At 32.7% G+C, this 27,652-nt stretch overlaps 1 protein-coding gene and 1 non-coding gene across 2 annotated transcripts; one reads left to right on the forward strand and one right to left on the reverse strand.

Annotated features, from left to right (window-relative positions):
• Nucleotides 1–828: 828 nt before the first annotated feature.
• LOC105785407 (zinc finger CCCH domain-containing protein 30) lies at nt 829–4,358 on the forward strand. The gene is made up of 2 exons (XM_012611489.2): nt 829–1,029; nt 1,750–4,358. Exon 2 carries the CDS (start codon nt 1,773–1,775, stop codon nt 3,921–3,923), a length of 2,151 nt encoding a protein of 716 aa, XP_012466943.1. The 5' UTR covers nt 829–1,029; nt 1,750–1,772; the 3' UTR covers nt 3,924–4,358.
• Nucleotides 4,359–21,974: 17,616 nt separating this feature from the next.
• On the reverse strand, nt 21,975–22,081 carry LOC128032632 (small nucleolar RNA R71). Its single transcript, XR_008188880.1, has one exon. It is a non-coding gene; the product is annotated as a small nucleolar RNA R71 (small nucleolar RNA).
• Between the last annotated feature and the right edge of the window lie 5,571 nt (nt 22,082–27,652).

The following is a 27,652-nucleotide window of genomic DNA, read 5'->3' on the forward strand; positions in this document are numbered from 1 at the left end:
AAAAAAAGGAATAGCACCATTCTAATCGATTTTTCCTATTTTATTTTTAAAAATATTCAATATTTTTAAGTGAAAATTAACTTATATTAATGTAAAATTAAATTATTTTTATCTTTTATACATTTTTTATATCGATTAATATTTATTCATACAAATTATGTGTAAAATTTGATAAAAATTAAAAATATTTATTTTATATAAAAACTTTAACTGTTAAATAAATATTAATATATAATATTTTAGATCGATATTATAAATATCTCAAATAAATTTAAAAATTTATATACATAATAAATAAATTAAATTCATAAATTTAATAGTTAAATATTTAAAATGTTAATTTTTCAAAAATTGAAATATAAAACTAAAATTTACATTGGATTAGAGGCGGCCCGGCCCGACGGCCTATCCAAAATATGGGAGGGTTCGGGTAAAAATATAGGTCCGAAATATAGGTTTGGGCAAAAAACGAGGCGGGCCTAGCCTCGGGCATCACTTTTTTGGCCCGGGCCCGGCTCGGCCCGGCCTGAATATAATAAATATATATTTTTATTTTTTAATTTTAAAATACTTTTTATTTTTTTATTTTTAAAATAAAATATTTGGTGTTTATTAAAAAATAGGTCGGGCCGGGCCGGACTCGGACTTACAAATTTTTCTTGAGCAGGGCTTAGACAAAATTTCAGGCCTATATTTTGGGCCGGGTCCGGGTCTAAAACACGTGCCAAAATTTTTTCTAGGCCCGGCCCGAACCCGGCCCATGAGCACCTCTACATTGGATGCATTTTTTATATATTAATTTTGTTTTCAATTAAAGTAGTAGTAGCAGTGAGATGGAAAATAGAGATGAGAAGCTATTCATTTTCTCGTAACTCTCCGCTTTTAGCTTAAAAAAAAATACCCCAAAATATATAAATCAAATTGGGATTATTTTTTTTTTTTCTCTCTTTTCATTTTTGAAGATCTAGTTCTTCCTTTTCCGAGTAGATCTGTATCGGGTTCTTGGAACTAAGATGGAATTCTGAACTGGTAAGGCTCTTTTGGGTTTTAGTTAAAGTTCATTTTTTTTCTTTTAGTTTTGCTTGAAAATAAACTTCGTTTTTCTTAATTTTTCTGAGTAGATCTGTATAAATCTCTCCTTTTTATTGGTTTCTTTGAACTTAGATGATTTTTGAACTGATTATTTTTGTTTGGTTGGTTTTAGTTTAAGTTCATTTATATTTTTACTTACAAGAAACTTTGTTTTAGATATATATGTGAAATGAATTGGTCGATCACTTGCAAGAAAAATATTTTTATTTTAACTTTCTCTTTTAGCTATTTTTTTAAAAAAATTTATAAGAAAATTTAATATTGTTGACCACTGAAAGATTTGTTGCAAGATTTGATATTCTTTTAAGCTTGTATTGATTTCCTAATATTAGTGATAATAATTAACTTCCATTTTCCTAAAATTGTTAGTGAAACACTATGTTTTATTCTGACAATTATGTCTGAAAGTGTAGGAAAATATGTTGTAATAATTTTATCTTCTTCCGAAATTTTCTGTCTTGTTTTTTAAATCCCTAATTCCACGTTTAATTTCCACTATTGTTTTGGTTGACATGTTGTTGATAAACACTGACTTGACCTTTGCTTTTATTTTCTTTCAATCCCTAGCGGGTTTATCATTTTTTTCCTAATAATGTCTTCTGGAATATTTGATTCTAATGGTGTCCTTTTTTCTTTTTTTCTTTTTTAAACTTTCAGTTGGATTCTTATCAAATGAAAGTATGTGCTGTGGATCGGAGCGATTAAACTCGAAGCTGACTCCAAGAACATCGAATTCTTCTTTCGAAGATAACAGACTTCCTCGTGTGGATATGAATCACTTGACTGTAGCAACTGAAGATACTTTTGCAAGTCTGCTTGAGCTTGCTGCTAATAATGATGTTGAGGGCTTTAAACGATCGATGGAACATGATCCTTCTGGTGTTGATGAGGTTGGATTGTGGTATGGTCGTCAGAAAGGCTCGAAACAGATGGTTAATGAGGAGAGAACTCCATTGATGGTTGCTTCTATGTATGGTAGCATCGATGTTATTAAGCTGATTCTTTCGTCTTCGGATGCTGATGTTAACCGACTGTGTGGCCGTGACAAAAGCACTGCCCTTCATTGTGCTGCATCTGGTGGGGCTGATAATGTTATCGATGTTGTGAAGCTGCTTTTAGCGGCTGGTGCTGATGTAAATACGGTTGACGCAAATGGTCATCTTCCTGTTGATGTTATTGTTGTTCCTCCAAAGCTTGGAGCTGTGAAATCAACTCTTGAAGAACTCCTTGCAATCGAGGGTTCTGGGTTTGATTGGAATTCACAGTTGGCAGCCGTTGCAAATTCCGACTCCTTTCCTCTATTGCCTTTGAAGGAAAATGGGTCATTGTCATCTGGTTCAGATTCCCCGATGAAGTCAAAGCCAATTGATGCTCCAATTTCTTCAGCATCAGAGAAGAAAGAATATCCGATTGATCCATCTCTTCCGGACATCAAGAATAGCATCTATTCAACTGATGAGTTTCGGATGTATTCATTCAAGGTGCGGCCTTGCTCACGTGCCTACTCCCATGATTGGACCGAGTGCCCATTTGTTCACCCTGGGGAGAACGCTCGGAGAAGGGATCCTAGGAAGTTCCATTACAGTTGTGTTCCTTGCCCTGATTTTCGCAAGGGGACATGTAGGCGCGGAGATATGTGCGAATATGCTCATGGTGTTTTCGAATGCTGGCTACACCCTGCTCAGTATCGGACCAGGTTGTGCAAGGATGGTACTAGTTGTGCTAGGAGAGTTTGCTTCTTTGCTCATACAGCTGATGAACTTCGTCCTCTGTATGTCTCCACTGGTTCTGCTGTTCCTTCTCCTCGATCGAGTGCTTCTGGTGCTACAGCTATGGATTTTGCTGCCGCCATGAGTCTCTTGCCTGGATCACCTTCATCTGTATCTGTTATGTCTCCCTCACCATTCACTCCACCCATGTCTCCCTCCATGAATGGCATGTCTCATTCTAATGTTGGCTGGCCACAGCCTAATGTTCCAGCCCTCCATCTTCTGGGAAGCAACCTTCAATCCAGTCGCCTGCGATCTTCTCTTAATGCTAGAGACATTCAAGCTGAAGACTTTAACTTGCTGTCTGATTTTGATGTGCAGCAACTTCGGCTAATGAATGAATTACCCGGACTTACTCAGCCTTCAATGAGTTCAAGTTCTTTTAACCGATCTGGTCGAATGAAGACCCTGACCCCATCAAACCTAGATGACCTCTTTTCTGCTGAGAGCTCATCTCCACGATACTCTGATCAAGCGATGGCTGCTGCTGTTTTCTCTCCGACCCATAAATCTGCCGTTCTTAATCAATTTCAGCAACAGCAAAACATGCTATCACCTATAAATACAAATTTTTCTCCTAAAAGTATCGAGCATCCTCTCTTGCAGGCTTCTCTATCTGGTAGGATGTCCCCTCGAAACGTCGAACCTATCTCACCAATGAGCTCTCGGGTCTCAATGTTAGCTCAACGGGAGAAGCAGCAACAATTTCGTAGCCTAAGCTCTAGGGAGCTTGGCTCTGGCTCGGCTGCCATTGTTGGTTCCCCGGTTAATTCATGGTCAAAATGGGGATCCTCTAACGGGAAGCCAGACTGGGCTGTCAATGCCGATGGGTTGGACAAGCATCGCAGGTCTTCCTCGTTTGAGCTTGGTAACGGGGATGAGCCCGATTTATCATGGGTTCAATCCCTTGTAAAAGAATCTCCCACTGAGATCAAAGAGAAAATAGCAGCACCAGTCTCGGGTGAGGTTTCTAGCATGAATGCAGATCCGGTCGATAATGCAGTGTTGGGTGCTTGGCTGGAGCAAATGCAGCTCGATCAACTCGTGGCTCAGAAAAACTGAAACCGTTTCGCTGAGCCATCCTGAGGTAGAGATAAGAAAAAAACGTTTTGGTAAATAACATCCGTAATTTTTTTTTTGGATTTTCAGATTTTGGGATTCTGTTAGTGATTTGGATGTTGAAGGAAACTAAAGAGGAACACAAAGGTGAAGCCAAGGTCAATTTGACAATGGAAACTTCAATTTTCACCATTTATTGTTATTATTACAACAAAACAGTTAGAACAGGTTGAGGATAATCTCCCTCTTTATGTTTTAAACGAATTATGACCAGTTTTAGGTGTTCTTATTTTTTTTCCCCTAAAATATTTCTAAATTAGATTTCCATTACTGCCATTTCAAAATTTATGATCCTTTGATGATGATGATGATGATGTAACATTCAACTACAATTTATTGCTTAATTCCTATTCCATATAGCTTCATTGTTACATAAAATTCTTTTTTCGTTTCTCTTATGCCATTATTGTTTTGTTTGTTTGAGATTTGGATTCCAACAAATACCAGTTATGGCATCTGGGGATTGTTGTCATTAAAACAATTCTTAATTCTTAACAGGGAAGATTAGATGCCAGGATTTTTTAATCTAAGGTTTTAGGATGTGGATTCTTAAATCTTCAATTTGATTGATGAATCTTATTTTCCATTTTAATACTTTTGCATGGAATAAGTAATGTTGTTGTTATTATTATTATTATTTTTAAGTTGAAAATGTGAGGACTGCTAGATTTCCATGACAAATTAAGGCTAGGAGGATAAAAGGATGGAAAGATGCAAAATTAAAAAGAATACGTATCTTGTTTGCATGATAGAATAAATTAAAAGGGTGATATTTTTTGGTAGGATTGAAGCATAAGATAGAAAGCTAAAAATATTATTTTATTATTAAAATAAAATTAAAAAATAAATAATGTTATAAATATACACACTTAACTTTTCATTATCATTCTCTTTAGTTATCCTTTTAATTCGAAATGAGTTGTTTTTTATTAACTGTTTATGAGAAATAATTCTTTTAAGAGTTAACAGGTAGTTTTCATCTTTAACAATGATTTATTTATTTATTTAGTTGGAATTGAATTTGTATTCTGCTATAGGCATTATCTCAATTTGTTAATGTTAATTTTTTTAAGGGTTAATATATAGGTTATCTCTTGAATGTTATTATAACTTGTTCAAAAGTACTTAGTTGATACTTGAATTTGGTCAAAAATTATATTTCTTAAAATTAATTTATATTTTAATAATATCTTTAATTTTTTTAATTTATGCTCATCATATGTCATATTGAGAAATTGCCATATGTTACTATAGGATTGGTCATCAGTGCCACGACAGTACAAAATAATGTTGTTAGTGTGGAGGTACTAATTTGGGTGACGGAATACAAGTTCAAGCACTAATTAAGAACAAAAAAAAATTTAAGTGCCAACTAGGTACTTTTGAACAAGTTCAGAGGTAAACTACAAATTAACCATTTTTATAAGTATTTTATCTCTAAATTTTTCATCTTTTATCAATCTATTTAATTTTCATTTTGTAAGGGTTCGCATTTGGTAAAAGTACTCTACATATTTATATATGTTATATGTATAATAGCAAGAAGCACATTTTAGTCATAGAGTGAACTACCCAAATAGTTATTGAAGTTTTAACGTACTCTTATTTACTCATTCTAAAATTATGATTTACCCTTATAATTAATTAGAATATGAAATTGACTTAGCATAAGTAACTAAGTACTTTACCATTATGATTTTAAAATGATTTTTTATTTGAAAAAAACTGTTCAACTTTACAAAATGGATTTAATTACATGATATCACAATAATTTAACATGTAACTATCAAGTGTTTTCGGAAAGAAATTATTCAAGTTTTTCAAATTACAATAGATTACATGAACATGTCATATCATATTTTAAATTAATGTCGTATTATTTAATTAAAATTACCTCATAAAATTAACTATTTTTTTTCAGTCGTTACAAAAGTTACTATTTTACTCTTTTTTATAACATATTAATATTTTTATATTCATTTTGAAAATATAAAAATAAACACATGCAATATTATAACATATAGGACACCAACTTTTGTTGCCCAATTTTGATGAATTGAATTTTTGGTCATATGCAATTGTTTATTGTCAGTTATGGTGGTAGTGAGTGGGAAGGCTTGATGATTTGCAGTGAGGGTTGGGGGTGGATTGGCACGCAATACAAACTAGGACATGTGTGACAGAAGTGGTGTGCATAGGCGGTGTTAGTGTAGGTTTGGTACTGTGCAAAAAAAGTTCATCAGGTTCTATCTTCCTAGTTTTTCGGGAGCTTCATAGGGTTGTTTAAGGTAGAAGCAGTAAGGGGAAGAGGGCGAAGGGGTTGCCACCACCATCACTTTGATGTGTAGCGGCTGGAAAACCTGTGCGGTACTATTGTAGAGTCTGTGTACATTAATGAGTTTCTAGTTTAGAGCCTATCCTTGCTTGAGACTCCTTTAGTTGTCCGAATGTAACAGGATTGTTGTGCGAGTCTTAGGATGGGCCAATAGAAATGTTGAATGGGCTCTTTTTCACACAAGTTGATTGCATTAGTCCAATCGTTTGTGACTTTCTTCATCCATCTTTGGCAAGTTGTGCTATCCTATAACTCTTTTCTCTCTTGTGTAACAAATTTGCATTACTCTCAGCCTTTTTTTCTTTTTTCTTTTTATCTTCTTTGCTTACATTCTTGTTGCCATGGCTGATAAGATAAATTCCTTATTGTCCAAGATGAAGTCTACTGATGATGAAGTTTAGAGTGTTACGGTAGATGACAATGAGGAATTGGTTCATACGGGCTCTGACTGTTGGGCGATCGGCAAACTAATTATTCAGAGGACCTGTCATAAGGATGCTCTTTTTAGGGTGTTTAGGAGCATATGGTATACAACATCAGAGGTACAATTATCTTCTCTATCTTCTTATTTAATACTAGTAAAATTTGGTCCACAAGAAGATAGGAGGAAGATTTTTTACCTTAGACCTTTGATAGGTCCTTGTTCGCACTGACTGAATATGTTGAGGGTCTTCCTAGTGATGAATATAAGTTTACATTGGTCCTTTTCTGGATCCGTTTCTACAAAGTTCCACTAACATGAATGACCTCGTGCTATTGCGCTACAAATGGGGTCACTTGGGGAGGTACTTGCAATTGGCTGGAGGGATTAGGAATGAGGATGGGGTGAATACATCCGAGTTAGAGTTAGAATTGATATTACTAAAGCATTGTAGTGTATGGTAAAAATTAAAGGCTTTAGGGTACTGAGTGCATGGTTTTAGTCAAATATGAGTGCATGCCCAATTTTTGTTATGGTATGGGCTTATTGGACACTCGATGGATGTTTTTCCAACGATTTTGGTTCAGGATGGGATGATTGTAGCACCCCTAAAATTATTATACTATAAAGACTAATAAATCAATATTATGTATAATTGATTTCTTGATAAAATAGATAAAGAAATGAAAGTGATAAAAGAGAAGGTTGGGGAGTACCAAAGAAAGTTGAATTGAGAAGTATGTTGTGGTGTACTAAACTAAAGTAAGGACTAAATCGTAAAGATGTAAAAAATTTGGAGGTTCAAGTACAATTATTCAAAATTTGAAGAGTTGAAGAATAAATATGAGAAATATTCAAGACCAAAAGTGAAAATAACCTAATTTCTTGTAACATGGGATTGATGTGCAAAGACAATTGAATAAGTGGAGAAATATGAAGGACTAAATCAAAATTTTGCCAAAAGTGAGAAGCGACTCAAGGATGGAATTTTGAAGAAACATGAAGGGTAAAATGGTCATTACCCAAAATAGATAATTATATGGTGTAATAATTAAAGAAGAAAATTGTTGAAATATGATTGGTTAAATATTTTATTATTTTATAATATATTTTAATATTTTAATTAATTAAATAAATGGGATATTTTTACGAAAAAGTGTAGAAAACTCTTCCATCTTTCCATGCTCCTCCCATCACTCTATATATATGAAGAGGAGAGTGTCATTTTGTTACAATTTTGTCCCTTACCATGAAATCCTAACTTTTCTCCCAAATTTCTCGAAAATTCCCATTGTCACCCAAAGAAGAAGTGAAGTAGAGATGTTAGAGAATTAGAATATCAACTTAGAAGCAAGAAATCAGTAGATGGAAGTAAAGAAAAATAGAAGAAAAAAGAAGGATAGTGATAAAATTGAGAAAGAAATAGAAGAGAAACAAAAGAGGTAAGTGTTCATTTTAATTTTATTGATATTTCAAAGTATTAAATTAAGGTATATAATAAATTGAGTGTTAAATATGCGAATTTTATTCAAGTAGTAGTGATGGAAAGTATATTATAAATGTTACTTCATAAATGTAAATGTGTTATGAGAAGTTTTGATAAAACTATATGTTAATGATATATGAGCTTTAAGGATTAAGTTGAATAATAATTTAAGTGTGATGATATACATAATCAAGTGATCTTGTATAAAAATTTAATAGTTGGTTAAGTAAAATAAATGTTAAATGTTGGTATGAGTGATATAACTAATAATAAGAAAATATATTCATTAAAATAGTTGTGGACAACAATAGTAGTTTAACTTTGAAAATTCATTAAAATTGTAGAAATCGATTTAGAGGTTGAATTAAATATTTAATTAAAGTTTATTGAGTCTAGTTTTGCATAAATGAAATGGTGTAAGTAATGAAATTGTAGATTATTATATATATGAATTTTTGTGAGACAAGGTCAGAATGATTTTGGGTTCCCTTATTTTGACTTTGAAAAATTATTACAAATTGTAAAAAAATGGTTAGGATATTCAATTTATATAATTAAAATATTGACAAGTTTATTTTAAGGGAAAAAAATGGCAACATTATACGAATCCCGTATTGAGAGATAATTTTTAGTAAAGAAGAGTGTAACACCCCAGACCCGGCATAGACATTATGGTCGAATATGGTGTGTCACATTGAAGTGACTTCTGAAAATTTGACTTGTTGGTAAAAATTCGTTTCTAAGTTTTTAAAACCCCAATGTTATTATTTAACAAATCATTTAACTAAGACGTTTGCCTTGTTGTCTGCTTTTGTTATAATAAGTTGATCTAAAATCGCGAAAGCTTTTTAAACTCTGTTGTTTAAAACTCGTGTTTTTGAAAACAATAATTATTTTAAAAATTCATCTTCTCCTAAACTAGCAGTTTAAAATAAATAAAAAAATCCAAATTAAAATTTTAACAAATTAAAGACTTTATTACAGAAACAAAACCTAACATAAAAATTTAAATTAAAATAGAAGCAAGTATAGAATAGCTGCAGTTGTGTGACCACCTTTGAGTCCCTCGCAGCACCAAATCACCTAAGACTGAGGATTACCTGCACGGTTAAAATGAAAGAGTGTGTTCACGAAACTCAGTGTGTAATCCCCTATCATTCAATCAGTATACAACAAGCAGCGATAGTCTGCCTGAGCCCTATTCAATAGTTGTATAATGTGGGCCTTAGCCCAATACAGTAATAGTATGGGCCTTAGCCCAATACAATATCAGTATAGTGAAATAATAAAACCTATCCCAATCCAGCCAACACACCTCTTCGTACCACCAACACACCATGTGGGGATAAAATCGACCCACCCAGCCAACACACCAAAGTCGCAGCAAAGCTGCCAGTAACAATATACTTCTTCCATAATAGTATCCCAACCCCATACAGAATGTCATGTCATAAATCATATGTGTATGCAGAATGTCATACTCAAATCATAGTCATACATATCATAGAGCAAATCAGTTATACATAACAAGCGGATCCATATTTTGAATTTTTTACAGAATTTAGTATTTGCTACTCAAGTAGACAGCCTTGTTAAGAGTATATATGTAATTAGTAAAATCATAATTAATTTTGCGTATAGGCATGTTATACTAAAATTCATAAATTCTCGTATAAATACATGAACTTATAAGATGTGGAATGGAGAGGAAAAGGAGGAAAATAATAGAAGAGTTGTAAGATTAAGAAGTTGTTATAAGTGATGGAATTGTTAATATATAAGAGAAGGTTACATAAACTGTTGAAACATTAAGTGAATAATTTGTTATATGATGTATTAATGGACTTACTTGTAAAACTTTAATAGTTGTGTTAATCTTATAAATTTGATTGAGAATCATATGGTGTTGAAATTAGAAATAGATACATGTGGAAGATATGTTGGGTGAAATTGTGATATATATAAACTTGATTGTAGGTGATGAGAAATGATAGAATGGAAATCAATTGGGCACAGAATCGACGTTGTAATGTCAAGTTCACCACGTAGAGACAAGCTCAAGTCAATAGGTGATGTTGCAATGAGGAATCCCCAATATTGCAACATCAGCTCGGGGTTTCAAAAACTTTGTAATTTGATCCTTATTCAATTATAAACTATTAAGAGAGCTACCAGAAGCTAGAATTGAATTTCGATAAGTTTTTAAATTGTATTGTAAACACTTATTTGAACTTAGCAGTTCGATTAAAAGGGAAAAATAAATTGAGTTTAACGGTAGTTACACCAATACGAATGTAACATTTTGATACCGTGACCCGGCGATTGGGTCAAGTATGGGGGTGTTACATTTAGTGGTATTAAAGCTTAGGTTTTGTTGATCCTTGGACAAAGATTGAGTTTAGAAATACATGTTGCATTAGAAAAATGAATGTAAAATAATGAAATGTGAATATGAAATTTTAAAAGATAGTAAAATGAACCTTAAATCATTCCTGACTAGATGATAATCTTAGCATGATTTGTGGCAGTCGGTATGAAATATAAACATGTGAGAAAGAATAAAATTTGAACTTGAGAAAATGATGAAGAAATGAGGGTTATAAATAAATATGGCATGTGATTCGAGAAGAGAGGACTAAATTGTAACAAGAGTGAAGTTAAATTATAATAACAATTAATATGAAAGTATGAGTATGAGATTAGCAATGGAGGAAGATAAAATGGTCAAAGTGAATTAATGAAAATAACATTTATATATATAGCTTTAATAAAGATAGGACTAAATTACAAAGAATACCAATGTTATTGTATGAATTGAAATGATAAGTAAAAAGGCTTAAATAAAGTATTTTACATGAATTTGAACAAAGTAAATAGTGTTGAATATATTGTGTAGTGGTATTCATATTAAAAGAGCAAAGGAAGAAGAAAAGAGTTGATCCAAGTCCACAGTTATAAGTACTTCAAGAATTTTTCTTTACTTTAAGTACAAAATGTATGTGAATGGTTATCTAGATGTAGTTATGTTCATGTTATATAAGAAATTTATTAAAGAGTAGTAGTGAATGTAGTTGAAATTTTATTTTGTGAAGACTTGAATGAATATTTTGAAAAATAAAATAAAATAACAAAAAGGACTTAATTGTGAAATATGCCAAAAATTTGACATGTGAAATAATATATGTGGTGAAGTAGAATGTCAAAGAAATATAATGTTTATGAGAATAAAAGAAAAATGGAAATTGTAGTGAAGTTGGAAGTATATTGAATTATTTGTTGATAGTGATTAAATTGTAAAAAGTGCAAAATTTGAATTGTTTCATTCATTTTAAGCAAAAAAAGTGAAATGACTGTAATTAAAGCCCGTGTAGACAAATGAGAACTAATGGGATATGATTAGCACTTCGGTGCTTTTGTAGCACTTCGATGCAATTAATATTGGCACTATGGTGCAACTGATACTGGCACTTCGATGCATTACTGTTAATGTTCCACATATCCTACGAGTTCTTTTAAGTCTATAATGGGCTATACAAGTGATAAATGGTAAGAGAATGATTAATATGGTTTGGTATATGATTTGGGTGTTAGGTATAAAACTAAAGAATAGTTAATGAAAAAGCATGAGAAATAAGGAAAGTGAAAAAGTGAAAAAACGAATGATTAAATATAAAAAAAATAAGTGAAGCCAATTTCAAGAATATAAAGTGAAAGAATGCAAATGTTATGGAAAGCATAAAAGCCAAGCATCTATATGTAAAAGAAGAATTAGTATGAATAAGTTTATAAAGGTAAATTCAAAGGAAGTGAGTCACATAAGGATTGAAAAAATATTTTCTTAAAGAAGGTGACTAAAGAGTACTACTAATACAAATGAAACTTTCAAGAGATGGCATTAACACATGTTGTCAATCCAATAAAATAAAACATCAGTTTGAAAATTATTGACAAGAAATTATATATAGAAAGGATAAAAGGAAAGAGGGGTCCTTGGAAGTAAGCATTTTAAAGAAGAGAAAAGAAAAAAGGTTTATAAGAAATTAGAAAATGATGAGTTTAGTAATTAAATAAAAGAAATCAAACGAGCATAAATATATATTAGAGTACTCTAGAAACTAGTAATGCAAGAGTGAACAACTAAAAAGTTTGTGAAAGATATTAAGATTGAATAGTAAATGAGTATAAGGAAATAAGTTTCAAAGTTGGGAAAGACAAGTATGTATTTGGTATTTAAGGTAATATGATAAGATAAATCATGTGAGAAGTAAAGTTGATAGTTGACATGAAAGGATAGTTTAAGACTGGATTAAGTGAAGGAGAAAGAAAATCAAGTTTAAGTAAACTTATAAGGATTCAAGGTGAAATTTTTATAAATTAGTGATATTAACATGTTTCTTTCATGAGAAAGTGTATAATAGTGATATGGGATTGATGTTTTGATTTTTGATCTAAACATAAAGAGAGAAATAAAGATATGGAACCAAGAAATATGACAAGTGTAAAACGATTGAAGAAAGGTGGAAGAAAGCATAGGAAGTTCAATTAAGTAAAATTGTAATTTGAAATCTTATTACTAGGGATAACGGATAAGAAGAACATAATGACATATTAGTTTAATAATACCATTGAGGTGATGTGTTAATTTTATTGAAACTGCTAAGGTTTATTATAACAACTAAGTAAGGGTAAGAAAGAGCATAATGAATCTCGAATTAAAGTAATGTTGTAAGAAAGTGAGAATAAATTATTTAATTTCAAAATTAAAATGTTAGTATATCTTGTACTTGGTATTGAAAGTTATGGAGTAGTATAGTAAGTTATGTGTCAATGATATGATACAAAATAAGTGAAGAATATATTTTGGTTAAATAATGGAAGGTTAGGCTTCATGATAAAAGTTTTAAGAATGACATGAAGTTTATAGATCACTAATGAATTGAAAAAATATAAGTATTTGATATCGTGAAGAAATTAAAGAAAGAAGATTATGTGAATTAGAAGGATCAAGTATAATATATGTTCAAGAGATTAAAGAAATTAGAAACAAGTGAATTGTTACAATAAAGGAATTTTAGAGATATGAAATACAAAGGAAAGAATGTAAGGATGATATTGATCTAGGAATAATTTGAAAAGGAAAATTGAAATTGATCGAGATTATTTAAAAGTAGTTTTAATAGACGAAATTCTTAGTAAATTTTAAGAAAAAGATACTAGATATAGTGTGGGAAAAAGTAAATTATGTGATTAAAGTGTAACAAGAAAGAAAATTAATTTAATATGATTAATTAGTGAATATTAAATTTTTATGACAAAAAGGGATTAAAGTGAAAAGTTATGAAAGTTTACAAGAAAATATTTGATAAGTGAAGAATGTAGTAGGAAACGCAAAATAATGTTATGTAAACAAAAGTGTAGAATAAAAAGAATCGTGAAGATGATCAAATTGAAAAGAATTGAAGAGTAAATAGATAATGAAATTCATGGTTAGGAAATCAAGGAAATTTTGAGGACGAATTTATTTTAAGGGGAGAGAAATGTAATACCTCTAAAATTTTTATACTATAAAGACAATAAAAATCAAGATTATGTATAATTGATTTCTTGATAAATTAAAATAAAGAAATGATAGTGATAAAAGAGAAGGTTTGGGAGTACCAAAGAAGGTTGAGTTGAGAAGTATAATGTGGTATACTAAATTAAATTAAAGACTAAATCTTAAAGATGTAAAAATCTTTGAGGTTCAAGTACAATTATTCAAAATTTGAGGGTAAGAATAAATATGAGAAAAACTAAAGACCAAAAGTGAAAATAACCTAATTTCTTGTAACATGAGATTGGTGAGCAGGGACAAAATTGAATAACTGGAGAAATAAGAGGGACTAAATCACAGATTTGCCAAAAGTGGAAAGTGACTCAAGGATGAATATTTTGAAGAAACATGAAGGGTAAAATGATCATTACTCAAAATAAATAATTATGTGGTGTAATAATTAAAGACGAAAAGTGTTAAAATGTGATTGGTTGAATATTTTATTATTTTAAAGATATTTTAATATTTTAATAAATTAAATAAATGAGATATTTTTATAGAAAAATGTAGAAAATTCTTCCATCTTTCCAGGCTCCTCACGTCACTCTATATATATATGAAGAGGAGGGTTTCATTTTGTTACAATTTGTTCTCTTACCATGAAATCCCATTTTTTCTCCTAAATTCCTTTAAAATTTCCATTGCCATCCAAAATGAAAATTGAAGTAGAGATGTTAGAGAGTTAGAGTCTCAACTTAGAACCAAGAAATTGGTAGATGAAAGGGAAGAAAAATAGAAAAAAAATAAAATGATAGTGAAATAGAAGACAAGCAATAGATGTAAGTGTTCGTTTTAATTTTGTTGATATTTAAAAGTATTAAATTAAGGTATGTAATAAATTGAATGTTAAATATGTGAATTTTATTTAAGTAGTAGTGATGGAAAGTATATTATAAATTATAATTCATAGATAGTGATATAATTTTTGTTATGAGAGGTTTTGGTAAAACTATATGTTAATGATATGTGAGCTTTAAGGATTAAATTGAATAATAATTTAAGTGTAATGATATACATAATCAAATGATCTTGTATAACAATTGAATAGTTGGTTAGTAAAATGTTAGAGTTGAGTAACTCGAATCCTTGTTAAAATAAAATACAAGTGGTAAAATAAAATAAAAGTAAAATCCATATAGAACTATACTTCTTTTATTTTACATTGATTATAATAAGGTTTTCAACCTATAAATAGATGTAGTCTAAACTCTTGTATAATTCGAATTCGACATTAGTGAATTTTTTTCTCGTTTTCCCGTGGTTTTTCCCAAAAGGTTTTTCCATGTAAAATTTGTGTGCTTTATTTTTATTTTTCTTATTGCTTTATGATCGTTCTATATTTCCATTATCGACGTTAATTCTACAAACTAATATCAAGAGCTTTTCGAGTTGCTTGTCTCGATCACGATAATGGTGACAATGAAACACTAGATTCGTGTTGTGGCAAGTAAAGATGCAAAAATGTTCTTGCGCAGATGGATTTGGAGGATACCCTGCTAGGGTTAGATAAGATGCCTTCGACATTGATGGATAAAGAGAAGAAACGTAAAGATCGAAAGGCTTTAACACAATTAGAACAACATCTGTCGAATGAAATTCTACAAGACGTGTTGAAGGAGAACTACATGACGTGTTGAAGGAGAAAACCGCCACTGCATTATGGAAGAAGCTTGAGCAGCTTGGAGGAAGGTGCATATGTGTACGAACACTTAATTGTGTTTAAAGAAATTCTCTCAGACTTAGAGGCCATGGAGGTTCAGTATGATAAATAAGATTTAGGGTTAATTGTACTTTGTTCGTTTTCCCTGTCTTAATCAACCTTTAGAGATACAATTTTGTATAGTTGCGAGTCTCTCACAGTTGATGAAGTCTATGCTTTTTTAACCTTGTATGACAAGATGAAGCAACTTGTGGTTGGATTCGACTTTCAAAGAGAGGGTTTCATTGTTCGTGGGAGACAAGAATGAAATACTAATGATAATCGTGGGAGGATATAGGGACGAAATCCTCGCAGTAAATTTAAGGGTTGATCAAGATCTTAAAACAGAGGTAAAACCTATAACTTCTACAAGAAGAAAGGGCACATTAAGTCTGAGTGCTATAAGTTGTAGAACAAGATCAAAAGGGAGGCTGTGAATCAAAAGGGGAAAACAACTAGAATATTCCAGTGAAGCTGATGAAGTAGAAGACTACTGTGATGGTGAACTTCTAGTTGTTTCTACCAACAACTCTAAAGTGAGCAAGGAGTGGATCCTCGATTCTGGTTGCACGTTTCATAACTCTTGAAAAGAGTTATATTTCATGCTCTTAGACTTAGTTAATTCCTATACTTAAGTGTTTTTAGTTGCATTTTAGGATATTGAATTGACATTTTTAAAGCATTGCATTGAAGAGCTAGGATTGCATTTAATTGTTATTACATGTTGTTTTTAACCGCTTGTGGGAGGGATTTTTTAGGCGATTGTTTAGCAGGTGTAGAGTGTAAAAAAGAGAGCAAAGGTTGAAGGTTTGTCGTGGCAAAGTATGGACAATTTGCCAACATAAATGCCGTGGCAGTGCTTGAAAGATGCCTAGTCAGCACTTAACACGTACCGTTCTTGGCCCCACATGTACGTGTCCTAGATATATCTACCTGGAAAATAGAGGAAGGATCGTGGGCTGATGGACCTACCCTAGAAGGTGAAACTTATAAAAGCCAAGCAGGGAGCCCTAATTAGGGCGAACAACCTTGGTCGAAACAGAGAGTATCGAGTAGGGCCAAGAACGAGGGTGACAGAAGAAGGAGAAAAATGATTTCAATCATCTTTGGTAGCCACAAGACATTTCAGTACCTGTGTTGAGAGCTGGATAGGCAAAAGCTGTCATCTCAGTTTCCTCCTTTGTTTCTTAATACTTCTTTTAAAGCTTATTTGTTATTGATGTTGTTGGTTATCGTATTAAACTCAAACTTTATTTGCCCAACCATGAGCTAAATCTCTTAGGATCTAGATTACTTTGATGAAACTTTTATTTCTATTAACGTTTAACGTTTAAGTTTGGTTTATCCTACTATTTTATTCAATGATATTTCATGTTATATGCAGACTGTACATTGACAAATGTGCAGCAGGATTATAAAGATAACTTAATTCATATAGGGTTAGGTTAATTGGATAGAAGTTGGATAATATGAGTGAATGATTAATCACTTATTCATAGCAACCTCTAGACATAGAGCTTTGCCTCATACAAAAGAAGGTGGAAAATATTAGTGGTATCTAAATTCAAAGCCTATAGACATATAGTGCCTTAGGGTAGGTAACCCAATGTCTTGCTCTCGAAAGAAGTAGACTACTGTAGAAACCTATCGAGTAGTAGAATACTCACGACTTTGCTGTGGCTGTAACAAACCATTTCTATAAAGTGTCAGAATAGTGATTTCGGGGCCACAAATCCAACGTGTGAGCCCTTAAATATTATTATTTAATATTTACGAATATTATATGGTGTAATGATAAAATTAGATTTAATGATTTGTGTTAAATGGAAGACCAATTAGGTTTAAGTGTTATAACCCTAAGGTCAAGTGGTTTTAGAAAATGATGTATCAGGACCTCGTTTCTACGAAATGAGCCATAAATATTTTATAAATATTTATGGAGTGTTATTAAGGTTGTATTAAAGTTTTGTTAAGAAATTTTAATGTTTTGATAGTTAATTAATTAAAAGGACTAAATCATAAAGGATGTAAAATTTGACCACTATTAGATTTGAGTGATTAAATGACTTAATGAATAAATGTAAATGGACTTGAATGGTAAATAATCCATTTAAGGAGTTAGTGGAAAAATATGGATATGGATTTGGTGTTTTAATTTAATTATTAACCAAGGTTAAAAATGGTAATTCGATAAATTGAATTAAATTAAATAAAACAAAAGCTATTATAATCTTTTAGAAGTCTTCTTCACCGAATTGTAAAGGAGAAAGAAGCCATTTTAAACCTTGAAGTCTCGGCAAGTTCAAAAGCTAGCTTGGTATGTGATTTTAGCCCTGTTTCTAATAATTTTTATGTTTTTGATATCGTTGCAACTAGGTCCAGCTAGTCCGTACCTTCGTTTTTGAAGCTGTTAAAGATTTTGAATTTTACCGTTGATGAATCTTTGTGATTTTAGATGTTAAATGATGAATTTGAGGTATTAGTTATTATTTATAAGCATTTTGTTAAGTGATTTTTGATGAATTTAACGATTAGGGATTAAATTGTTGAACTAGTAAAAGTACAAGGATTTAATGTGTAATAACATGAAATATGGGTTGTAGTAGGTTTCCAATAAATTTGGCTAGCTCAAATTTGAGTAAAAAAGGTTAATTTGCATGTTTTAAGCTCAGGGACTAAATTGAATAAAAGTAAAAAATTGGGTGAAATTTTGTAAAATTATCAAAAAGGACTAAATTGCATAAAATGAATTGGTTTTGCTGTCTAAATTAATGAATTGAATGAAATTGTTAATTTATATCAAGAACGAGTGTAAATCGATGAGAAGAGAAAATTACCAAATAGCCCCTGTACTTAATCATTGTTGCAATTTAATCAGGTAAGTTTGTATGAACTATAATTGCTTTAATGTTGCTTGGAATGAATAATTATTATGTTGTTTTGATGTAAAAGAGTCAATATGTATAAATATATCAATGCTATGATAAATTGTCGATTATCGAGCCCCATTTGAACCTTAGGAATATATAGGGTACAAATGACATGTCATTAGGGTTACCATGTTTTGGGTGCTGGTCTTGAATGTCCTACCGATGACTAAGGTCCTGCATTTGTTGCGGATGCTCGTCAGCTTGTGTGAGTAGCATCGTGTAGCTTACATTCCGACCGCCAGCTTGTGTGAGCAAACCCATTTTATGGCTCGAGTGAGCAACAATGTAAAGGAAAAGGGAAAGGAATGATTTTGACCATATGTTTAACACACTTTATGTGAGCTTTCCCATGTATCCAATATTATTCTAAGTGGTTCAACGGGCATGAAAAGGAAATGAACGGTAAGTGTTCAAATGACTTATGTCATGAATCCATGAAAAGGATTGAAAAGGAAATGTTTAATGAAAGTATACTTATGTTCATGAAATTGATGATTTTAAATAATGTTGTTCATGTATAATGATTTACCTTATGTTATTTCAAGTGAATTATGAGTTGATGCACTAACATGTCTTGTGGATGATGCTTACGCTTGTGCTAAGCTTATGGTTGGATTATATCACGCTTTATCTTAATGATATACATCGAAATGGTAAGTGTCCAAGTGGAAATATGCTTATGTGCATGAAAAGGTTGTATGAATCAAAAGATATGTTTTCTTATGAAATGTCTTATCATGTGGTTGATTCCAAAAGAGTTATGTATAAATGCACTAACTTATGTATCGATTATGATATTTAGGCTTGTGTGAAGCTTGTGTAATTGGTTGATGTTTATGATTATGTCTTGTATTACGTAAATGATATGGGTAAGAAAAGGTAATGTAACTGTAAGTTCATAATTAAGATGTATTATGATGATATAAAAGTATTGATGAGTTAAAGAACATACTTATATGTGAAAAATTTACTTATCTATAGATGAATTTACCTATGTCATGAATAAACACACTAATTCATGAATTGATAATGTTATTTAAGCTTATGCTAAGTAAATGGAATGGTTCTTCGTATTAAGAAAAGGTTGATGATTATGCAATACAACTTATAGGATCTTATTATGTTACGAATGAAAAGTATACGTGATGTTGAGGGATTTACTCATTTGTGAGTTGATGGTTATGTAGTTTTCTAAATCTTGTGGCATTGGTATAGGATTATATTTACCCTAGAAAGTTCATTATTGAAATGGAATGTTATGTTAAAAGTTTATACGAGCTTACTAAGCATTCATTGCTTATGTAGTTATTTTTCTTTACTTTACAGATTATCAGAAGCTCGATTAGTTGGAAGCTCGTTAGAGATCTATCACACTATCTAACGATTATATCAGTAGATTTGATGTTTTGGCTAAGGTTATAATGACATGTATAGTTGGACTTGTTTCGATATCTAATTGAATGTTAGTTGACGATATTGACATGTATAAGTTGTTTTGGTACCATTTGATGTCAGTTGGTTAGTGTCATTTTGGTACTTATTGATGCCTTTCTAGAATGTGTTATTATGGTTGGTACACTTTTGGTACTTATGGCACTTTTGATACCTTGATGGTAGGTATCATCATGGTTAAGTTATAATGGATGATTTAATGGCCAATATGGTATGTGTTGGAATAGTTTTGATGTGGTCAAAATAGGGTAAGCTTTGAAATGGTATTGATCTTGATAGGTATGTATGAAATGTGGTAACGTTTCCATGTTTAGGTAAGGTATGGTTGAATGCATTTGAGGTGCCTTGTTGGCATATTGGTTGGATGGATTTGTGGTTCATTGAATTGGTTGTCTTATGCTTGAATTGGTATGTTTAGATGCTTTGGTTAAGGGTGGAAATGGCTTGTAGGTACATGCTTGAAATGGTGAAGGAAATGGCTTGATTTTGGCCAATTTCTTGTCCACATAGCCTAAGAAACGGGCGTGTGTCTCAACCATGTGTGACACAAGACCATGCAACACGGCCGTGTGTCCTCTGTAGGTTTTAAAGGTTTCAAATTAGACAGTTACACTGCCTAGCACACGGGCGTGTGAGGCCATTTCAAGTGTTACATGACCTGGCATACGGGCATGTGGCATGGCCATGTGACCCAACTCAGAGAGTTACACGGGCACAGACACGGGCTGGGACACTTTCGTGTGTCCCTCTTTCAATTCTTACACAGCCTAAGACAAGGGAGTGTGTCTCAGCCATGTGAGTCACACGGCCTAGCCACATGGCCATGTGACCCCTGCAATTTAAAATTTTTAAAATTTTCGTTAATGTTTCGAAATGCATCTGATTTAGTCCTGATTCATTTCTAAAGTATTTCTAAGGTCTCGAGGGCTCGATTAAGGGATGATATGCATGTATATGAATGGACTATGCTATGTTTATATTAATGTTTGGAAATATGTTTTTATGTTATGTTTTTATGGTAATGCTCTATAACTCTATTTCAGCGACGGATACGAGTTAGGGGTGTTATAGTGGCATTAATAGTTAGTGAAGGTAGATTCATTAGTAATCCTAGCCATCCAAATTAACATTGTAGTTCCTCTACCGTTTTTCATAGTGATTTTTCCATGGAATTCTTGTTCCGTTTACCTGTGTTGTTTTGCACCTTTTACACACCATCATTCTCTCATTTTGCCACTACATTCTTATTATTATTTTGCTTTAGCATTAATCAAACTTGATTATAATAACTCGACCAAATTATACCTATCTAATCCATGTGGAGACGATATCAATCATCACTTTATTACTTATTTGACGTGTATACTTGCATGATTTGCATATCAGCTGTGCAACCAACAAGTTTTTGGCATCGTTACCGGGGATTGGCAATTGATGAAATTTGGTTTTGCTATTTTTATTTTGTTTCATTAGTTTTATCTAACTAAGTTGTTACTTAACTTTTACAGGTTTTCCATTAGCGCATGAGTGGAGGCATTCTTGTTAACGAAGAGCATCCTTTTGACCCAGAGATCGAGAGAACTTTGCGAAGAAGGAGAAGAGAATTACGTAATATGGCTAGGGACGAGAATGAACCTGTTCTGAATGATCAATTAAATCCTAATGGTCAGGATGTTAATCTTTCTATTCATCATATGATAGATGACCGAGACAGGCCAATTCGGGAGCATGTGGTTCCAATTTTGGATGACCTGAATGTAGGGGTAGTTAGACTACACATACAAGCTCAGCACTTTGAGTTGAAACCGATAATGTTTCAGATGCTGCAAATAGTTGGACAGTTTAGTGGGTTGCCAATTGAAGATCCAAGACTGCATTTGAGAGTTTTTCTAGAAGTCTGTGATTCGTTTTGACAACAGGGTGTTCCTGAAGAAGCATTGCGACTCAAACTATTCCCATATTCTGTGAGAGATCGTGCAAGATCGTGGCTTAATACTTTACCATTGGGAACAGTGGCATCATGGAATGACCTTTTCCAAAGGTTTTTCCTATGATATAATCCACTAAACATGCATGCCAAGCTTAGAAATGACATAACATCTTTTCAGCAATTAAATGATGAAACACTGTACGAAGCTTGGGAAAGATTTAAGGAATTACTTAGGAAATGTCCTATGCATTGTTTCTAGCACTAGACTTAGATGGAGATGTTTTATAATGGGTTGAATGCACATACAAGGATGGTAGTCGATGCATCTTCCAATGGTACTTTTGTAACATCCCTAACCCGTATTCGTTGTCGAAACAGGGTTACGGAGCATTGCCAAAGTTTACAATTCAAATGGACAGAAATTTCAAACATTTCATATCATATAAATGAACATATTAAAACCAAGTCAAATCATACATATTGTCCCTTATACGAGCCCTCGAGGCCCTAAATATGCGTTAGAAACAAGTCGACACTAAATCGAAAACTTAGAAAATTTTTCAGGACACAAGGAAAATTTTCAACGCTGCAGGGGTCACACGGCTGTGTGGCCAGGCATGTAGGCATTCAAATTAGGGCCACAAGGCCGTGTCCGTACCCGTGTAACTCACTGAATTGGGTCACACTACCAAGTCACACACCCGTGTGCTAGGTCGTGTGCTAGGCCTTGTAACAGCCTGACTTGCAACCCTTTGAAAGCTACAGGGGACACACTCTCTGCCGTGTGGACGAAAATAGGCCATTTTACAAGCCATTTTTCTCACCCAAATTGGCATGTACCTGCACACAACATTGCACATACTTATAAGCCATAACAAGGCATCCAAATCAAGCATAAACAAGTCATATATATGGTATAATATCATACAACCAATATGCCCTTAGGCACCTCAAATGACAATATATAAACATGCCTAACCATGTATTCAATTTGACCAAATAATCAACTAACTTGCATGCATATTTGCATCAATACATACCATATAATTTACTTACCCAAAACACAAACATTTGGTACCAAAGTGCCATTCTATAATTCACATCATTAGTCATTTAAGCTATTCAAACAAAGTACCAATTCTCAAAAAGTCACAAGCCATATATATTATACATATTCATCTATCATCTCATCTTCCATCATTCAACCATATTAAGTCATTCATCAAACATTTTAAAACTACTTGTTTACATACCAAAATATGCCAAAACACAAACCAAATCAAATGGTCATATTCACAACAAAACATATAGGCCAACATTAGCCAAAATACCTATACATGCCATTATAACCAAAATTTAACAACCGAATGTACCAAAAGAGCCGATGGATAGTGTGATATAGCTCCGACAAGCCTCCAACCCGAATGAGCTTTCGATCCATTATAAAACATAGAAAAGCAACACAGAGTAAACATTTAAGCTTAGTAAGTTCGTATAACATAGAATTTAACTTACCATTTAGTCATATAATAGGTAAGTAAACAAGCATATCCCAATACAATTTGGCCAAATGCCTAAGCACATATACACCAACCATGTTAGCCATGTAATTAAATATATATAAGCCAATAAACATAGATGAACATAATAATTGATCAAGTTCCATATACATGTATCATCCAATTCAATTTTTCATATACCATGTAACAACATTTCCATGTAATTCATATGTGTCATTGTATTATTCTGTATTGAACTCTTACCAATTCTTATTAGAATATTGCCCGTTGAACCGTTTAGAATACCTTGGATACTTGAGATAGCTCACACATAGTGTACTAGCTCATATAAATGCAATCCATCAATTCATGTACATGTATGCTCATATGAGTTGTGAATCGATATGCTCACTCGAGTTGTAGATCGGTATGCTCTCACGAGCTATAAATCGGTATGCTCACACAAGTTGTGGGTCAGAACATAACTACACGATGCTGCTCACACGAGCTGTGGAGTATTCGTAACACATGCAGGACCTTAGCCATCGGTAGGACGTTCAGGACCAATACCAAAATCATGCAAACCCTAATGACATGTCATTTGTATCCTACGGATTCCTAAGGTTCAAACGGGGATAGACAATAGTCGTACGTTGTTGGATATGCAATTAGTAATTATGCATGACAATTCAAAACATATATATTTCAATTAAAAGCATATAAACTCGATTTAATTACACGAACTTACCTCGACGAGTATATGCTGATATGGAGGCGATTAATTCGAGATTTTCCCTTTGTCCCAATCTAACTCGTACGAGGTCTGTCTTGATCTATATGAATAAATTTAACTCATTCAATTTAGCCCAAAATCATATTTTGGCAAAATTATTATCTTCCCCTATACTTTTAATTTCTTTACAATTTAGTCCCTAGCTCATAAAAATGGAAATTCGAGAAATTCCATCAAAACCCACTATGGTCGAATATCAATTAGGTCCCTAGCATGCCCTATATTTCATTTATTTCACAATTTCACCATGTAATATTTTTTAATTTTCAATTTAGTCCCTATTTGACAAATTTACCAAAAATCCCTTTACAAAAGTTGTTTATGTAACAAAAACCATCCATTTTCTATCATCAAACTTCAAAAATCATGTACATGCATCAATGGAAAAACCCCAATAGTTTAATAGTTTCACAAATTAGTCCCCAATCTAGCTAGATTAAGATAGAACCATCCCGAAAACATAGAAATCATTAAAAACGGGACAAAAATCACTTACCAACGAGCAAGATGATGTTTCTAAAATTAAAAGCTCAAAAATGGCTTCTCCAACCCTAACATTCGGTTGCAATTGATGAAAGGAAGATGTTAACTTAATTTGTTTTATTATAATTTAACTTTATTTATTAATTACTTAATTAACCTTTAAAAACATTAATATTTACACATTTGCCAAGCCATGCTCATCCACTAACATATAAATGGTCTAATATTCATATAAGGGCTCATACTTTAAGGTTCTATAGCTATTTAATACTTTTAGCTACTAGAACTCAACTTTTTCACTTTACACGATTTAGTCCTTTTTATCAAATTGAGCATGTAAACGGTAAAATTTCTTAACAAAATTTTGATACGATATTACTATCATGCTGTAGGAAATAAAATAATAATAAAAAAATTTTTTGACTTCAGATTTGTGGCCCCAAAACTACTATTTTGATTTTACTGAAAATGAGCTATTACAACTTTGTTGGAAAAATCTTACAATGAAGCATACGAGATTTTGAAAAGGATTGCCAACAATGATTATCAGTATCCTACCACGCGAGTTGAGACTTGAAGGAGATCTACTGGCACCATTAAGCTTGATGCAATCATTTTATTGACAACTTAGGTATCTTCTCTAGCTAGTATGTTTAAGGTAGAACAAAAACTAGTTGCGGTTTAGGAGCTAAAATTAGCCCAGACATCTTGTGTTTATTGTGGTGAAGACCACGTGTTTGATAAATGTCTATCAAACCCAGCATCTGTTTATTACATGGGTAACTTCAACCGAAATAATAATCCCTATTTCAACACTTATAATCCCTAGTGGAAACAACACCCAAAATTTAGTTAGAATAATCAAGGTATTGGAAATTCAATTGGGAATTCAAACACTGTTGTTAGACAGAATGTCGAGAGTGCATTGACTGGTTATAATCAACCTATGCTGCAGAAAAATATCCAACAAGGTCAGACATTAGCTTCATCATCTATTGAATCTCTACTAAAAGAATATATGGCCAATAATGATGTCGTAATTTAAAGTCAAGCCACATCCTTACGAGCCCTTGAGAATCAAGTGGGGCAAATAGGAAATGCTTTAAGTTTGAGAACACAAGGAACTCTACCAAGTGATACTGAGAATACAAGATCACAGGGGAAAGAGCATTGCAAGGCAATCACTTTTAGAAGTGGGACTTAGCTAGATGAAGTTTTTAAAGATGCAACTGCAGAAATGAACAACTTAAATCTCAACCATAAAAAAAATCTCAGAACAACCCGAAAAGCACAGTGCAACTGAAAAGGCTAAATAGAGCACTACTGAAGTAGAATCAGGTAATTTTATCGATAAAAATACCATAGCAAAACAATCTCAACAACCTGAAGGTCGGCCACCTCCACCTTTTCCTCACTGCTTCCATAATCGTAAACAAGATCACCAGTTCAAAATATTTTTGGATGTCCTTCAACAACTTCACATCAACATACCTTTGGTAGAAGCTTTGGAGAAAATGCCCAATTATGTGAAATTCATGAAAGATATATTGTCAAAGAAATGAAGATTGGGAGAATTCGAATGGTTGCTCTAACTGAAGGGTGCACGACTATGTTGACGTATAAATTGCCTCCAAAGTTGAAGGACCCATGGAGTTTTACTATCCCATGCTCAATTGGAAATCATTCTGTTAGGAAGGCACTGTGTGATTTAGAAGTAAGTATCAACTTAATGCCCATGCCTATGTTCATATTTAGGAAATTGGGAATTGGAAAAGCAAGACCTACTATAGTAACGTTGCAATTAGCTAGTCGATCCTATGCACATCAAGAAGGTAAAATTAAAGACGTGTTGGTAAGAGTAGGTAAGTTCTTTTTTCAGGCTGACTTTATTATTATTGAATATGAAGCTAAAAAAGATGTGCCAATTATTCTTGGAAGACCTTTTCTTGCTACAGGCAGAACTTTGATTGATGTGTAAAAAGTTGAATTGACCATGAGGTTGAATGATCAGCAGATTGCTTTCAATGTATTTGGTGCTCTGAAATGTGCTGATGAGAATGAAGATTGCCATGCCATTGGTTTGCTAGAAACAACAGTGGAAGAAGAGTTTACAAGATTTTGACATGGTAATTTAGATAATGATACAAATTCGATTAAGCTGAATGAAGTAGAGACCTTTGGAGAAATTAATAAGTTCATGGAGGCAAAGCAAATTATGGATAGACTAGGGAAAAAGTTTGAGACCTTGTATTTATCGGCTCGTACCTTCAATCTTCCTAAATCATCTAAAGAGGAGCTTCCTACACTAGATTTGAAATCTTTGTCGTTGCATTTTAAATATGTTTATTTGGGAGAAAATAACACTTTGCCAGTAGTTTCTTCTGCGGAGTTGACACCCGATCAAGAGGTAAAGTTGTTAAAAGTTCTCCAGAGATCTAAGAAGGCATTAGGATGGACAATTACCGACATCAAAGGAATCAACCCTACTCTATGCATGCATAAAGTTTTATTGGAGTATTGCCATAGCAATTCTATTGAACAGCGGGGAAGGATGAATCCTATCATGAAGGAAGTTGTTAAGAAAGAGATAATCAAATGGCTTGATGCAGGTATTATCTATTCAATCTCAGATAGGTTTTGGGTGAGTCTTGTATAGTGTGTGCCCCAGAAGAGAGGTGTCGTAGTGGTCAATAATGATAACAATGAGTTTGTACCAACTCGCACTATCACAAAATGGAGAGTGTGCATGGATTATCGCAAGCTCAATAAGGCAACTTGGAAGATCACTTTCCCTTGCCTTTTATTAACCAAATGTTGGATAGATTAGCTGGGAAGCCCTTCTATTGCTTATTGGATGGATATTTGGGGTATAATCAATTGCTATAGCTCCCAATGACCATGAGAAGACAAACTTCAGTTGTCCATATGGTACTTTCACATTTAGGAGAATGCCATTCAGTTTATGTAATGCCTCGGTAGCATTTCAGTGTTGTATGATGGCAATATTTTCTGACATGGTGGAAAATTTTCTCGAAGTCTTTATGAATAATT

Source organism: Gossypium raimondii, chromosome 1, assembly GCF_025698545.1.
Source record: "Gossypium raimondii isolate GPD5lz chromosome 1, ASM2569854v1, whole genome shotgun sequence".
Taxonomy (NCBI): Eukaryota; Viridiplantae; Streptophyta; class Magnoliopsida; order Malvales; family Malvaceae; genus Gossypium; species Gossypium raimondii.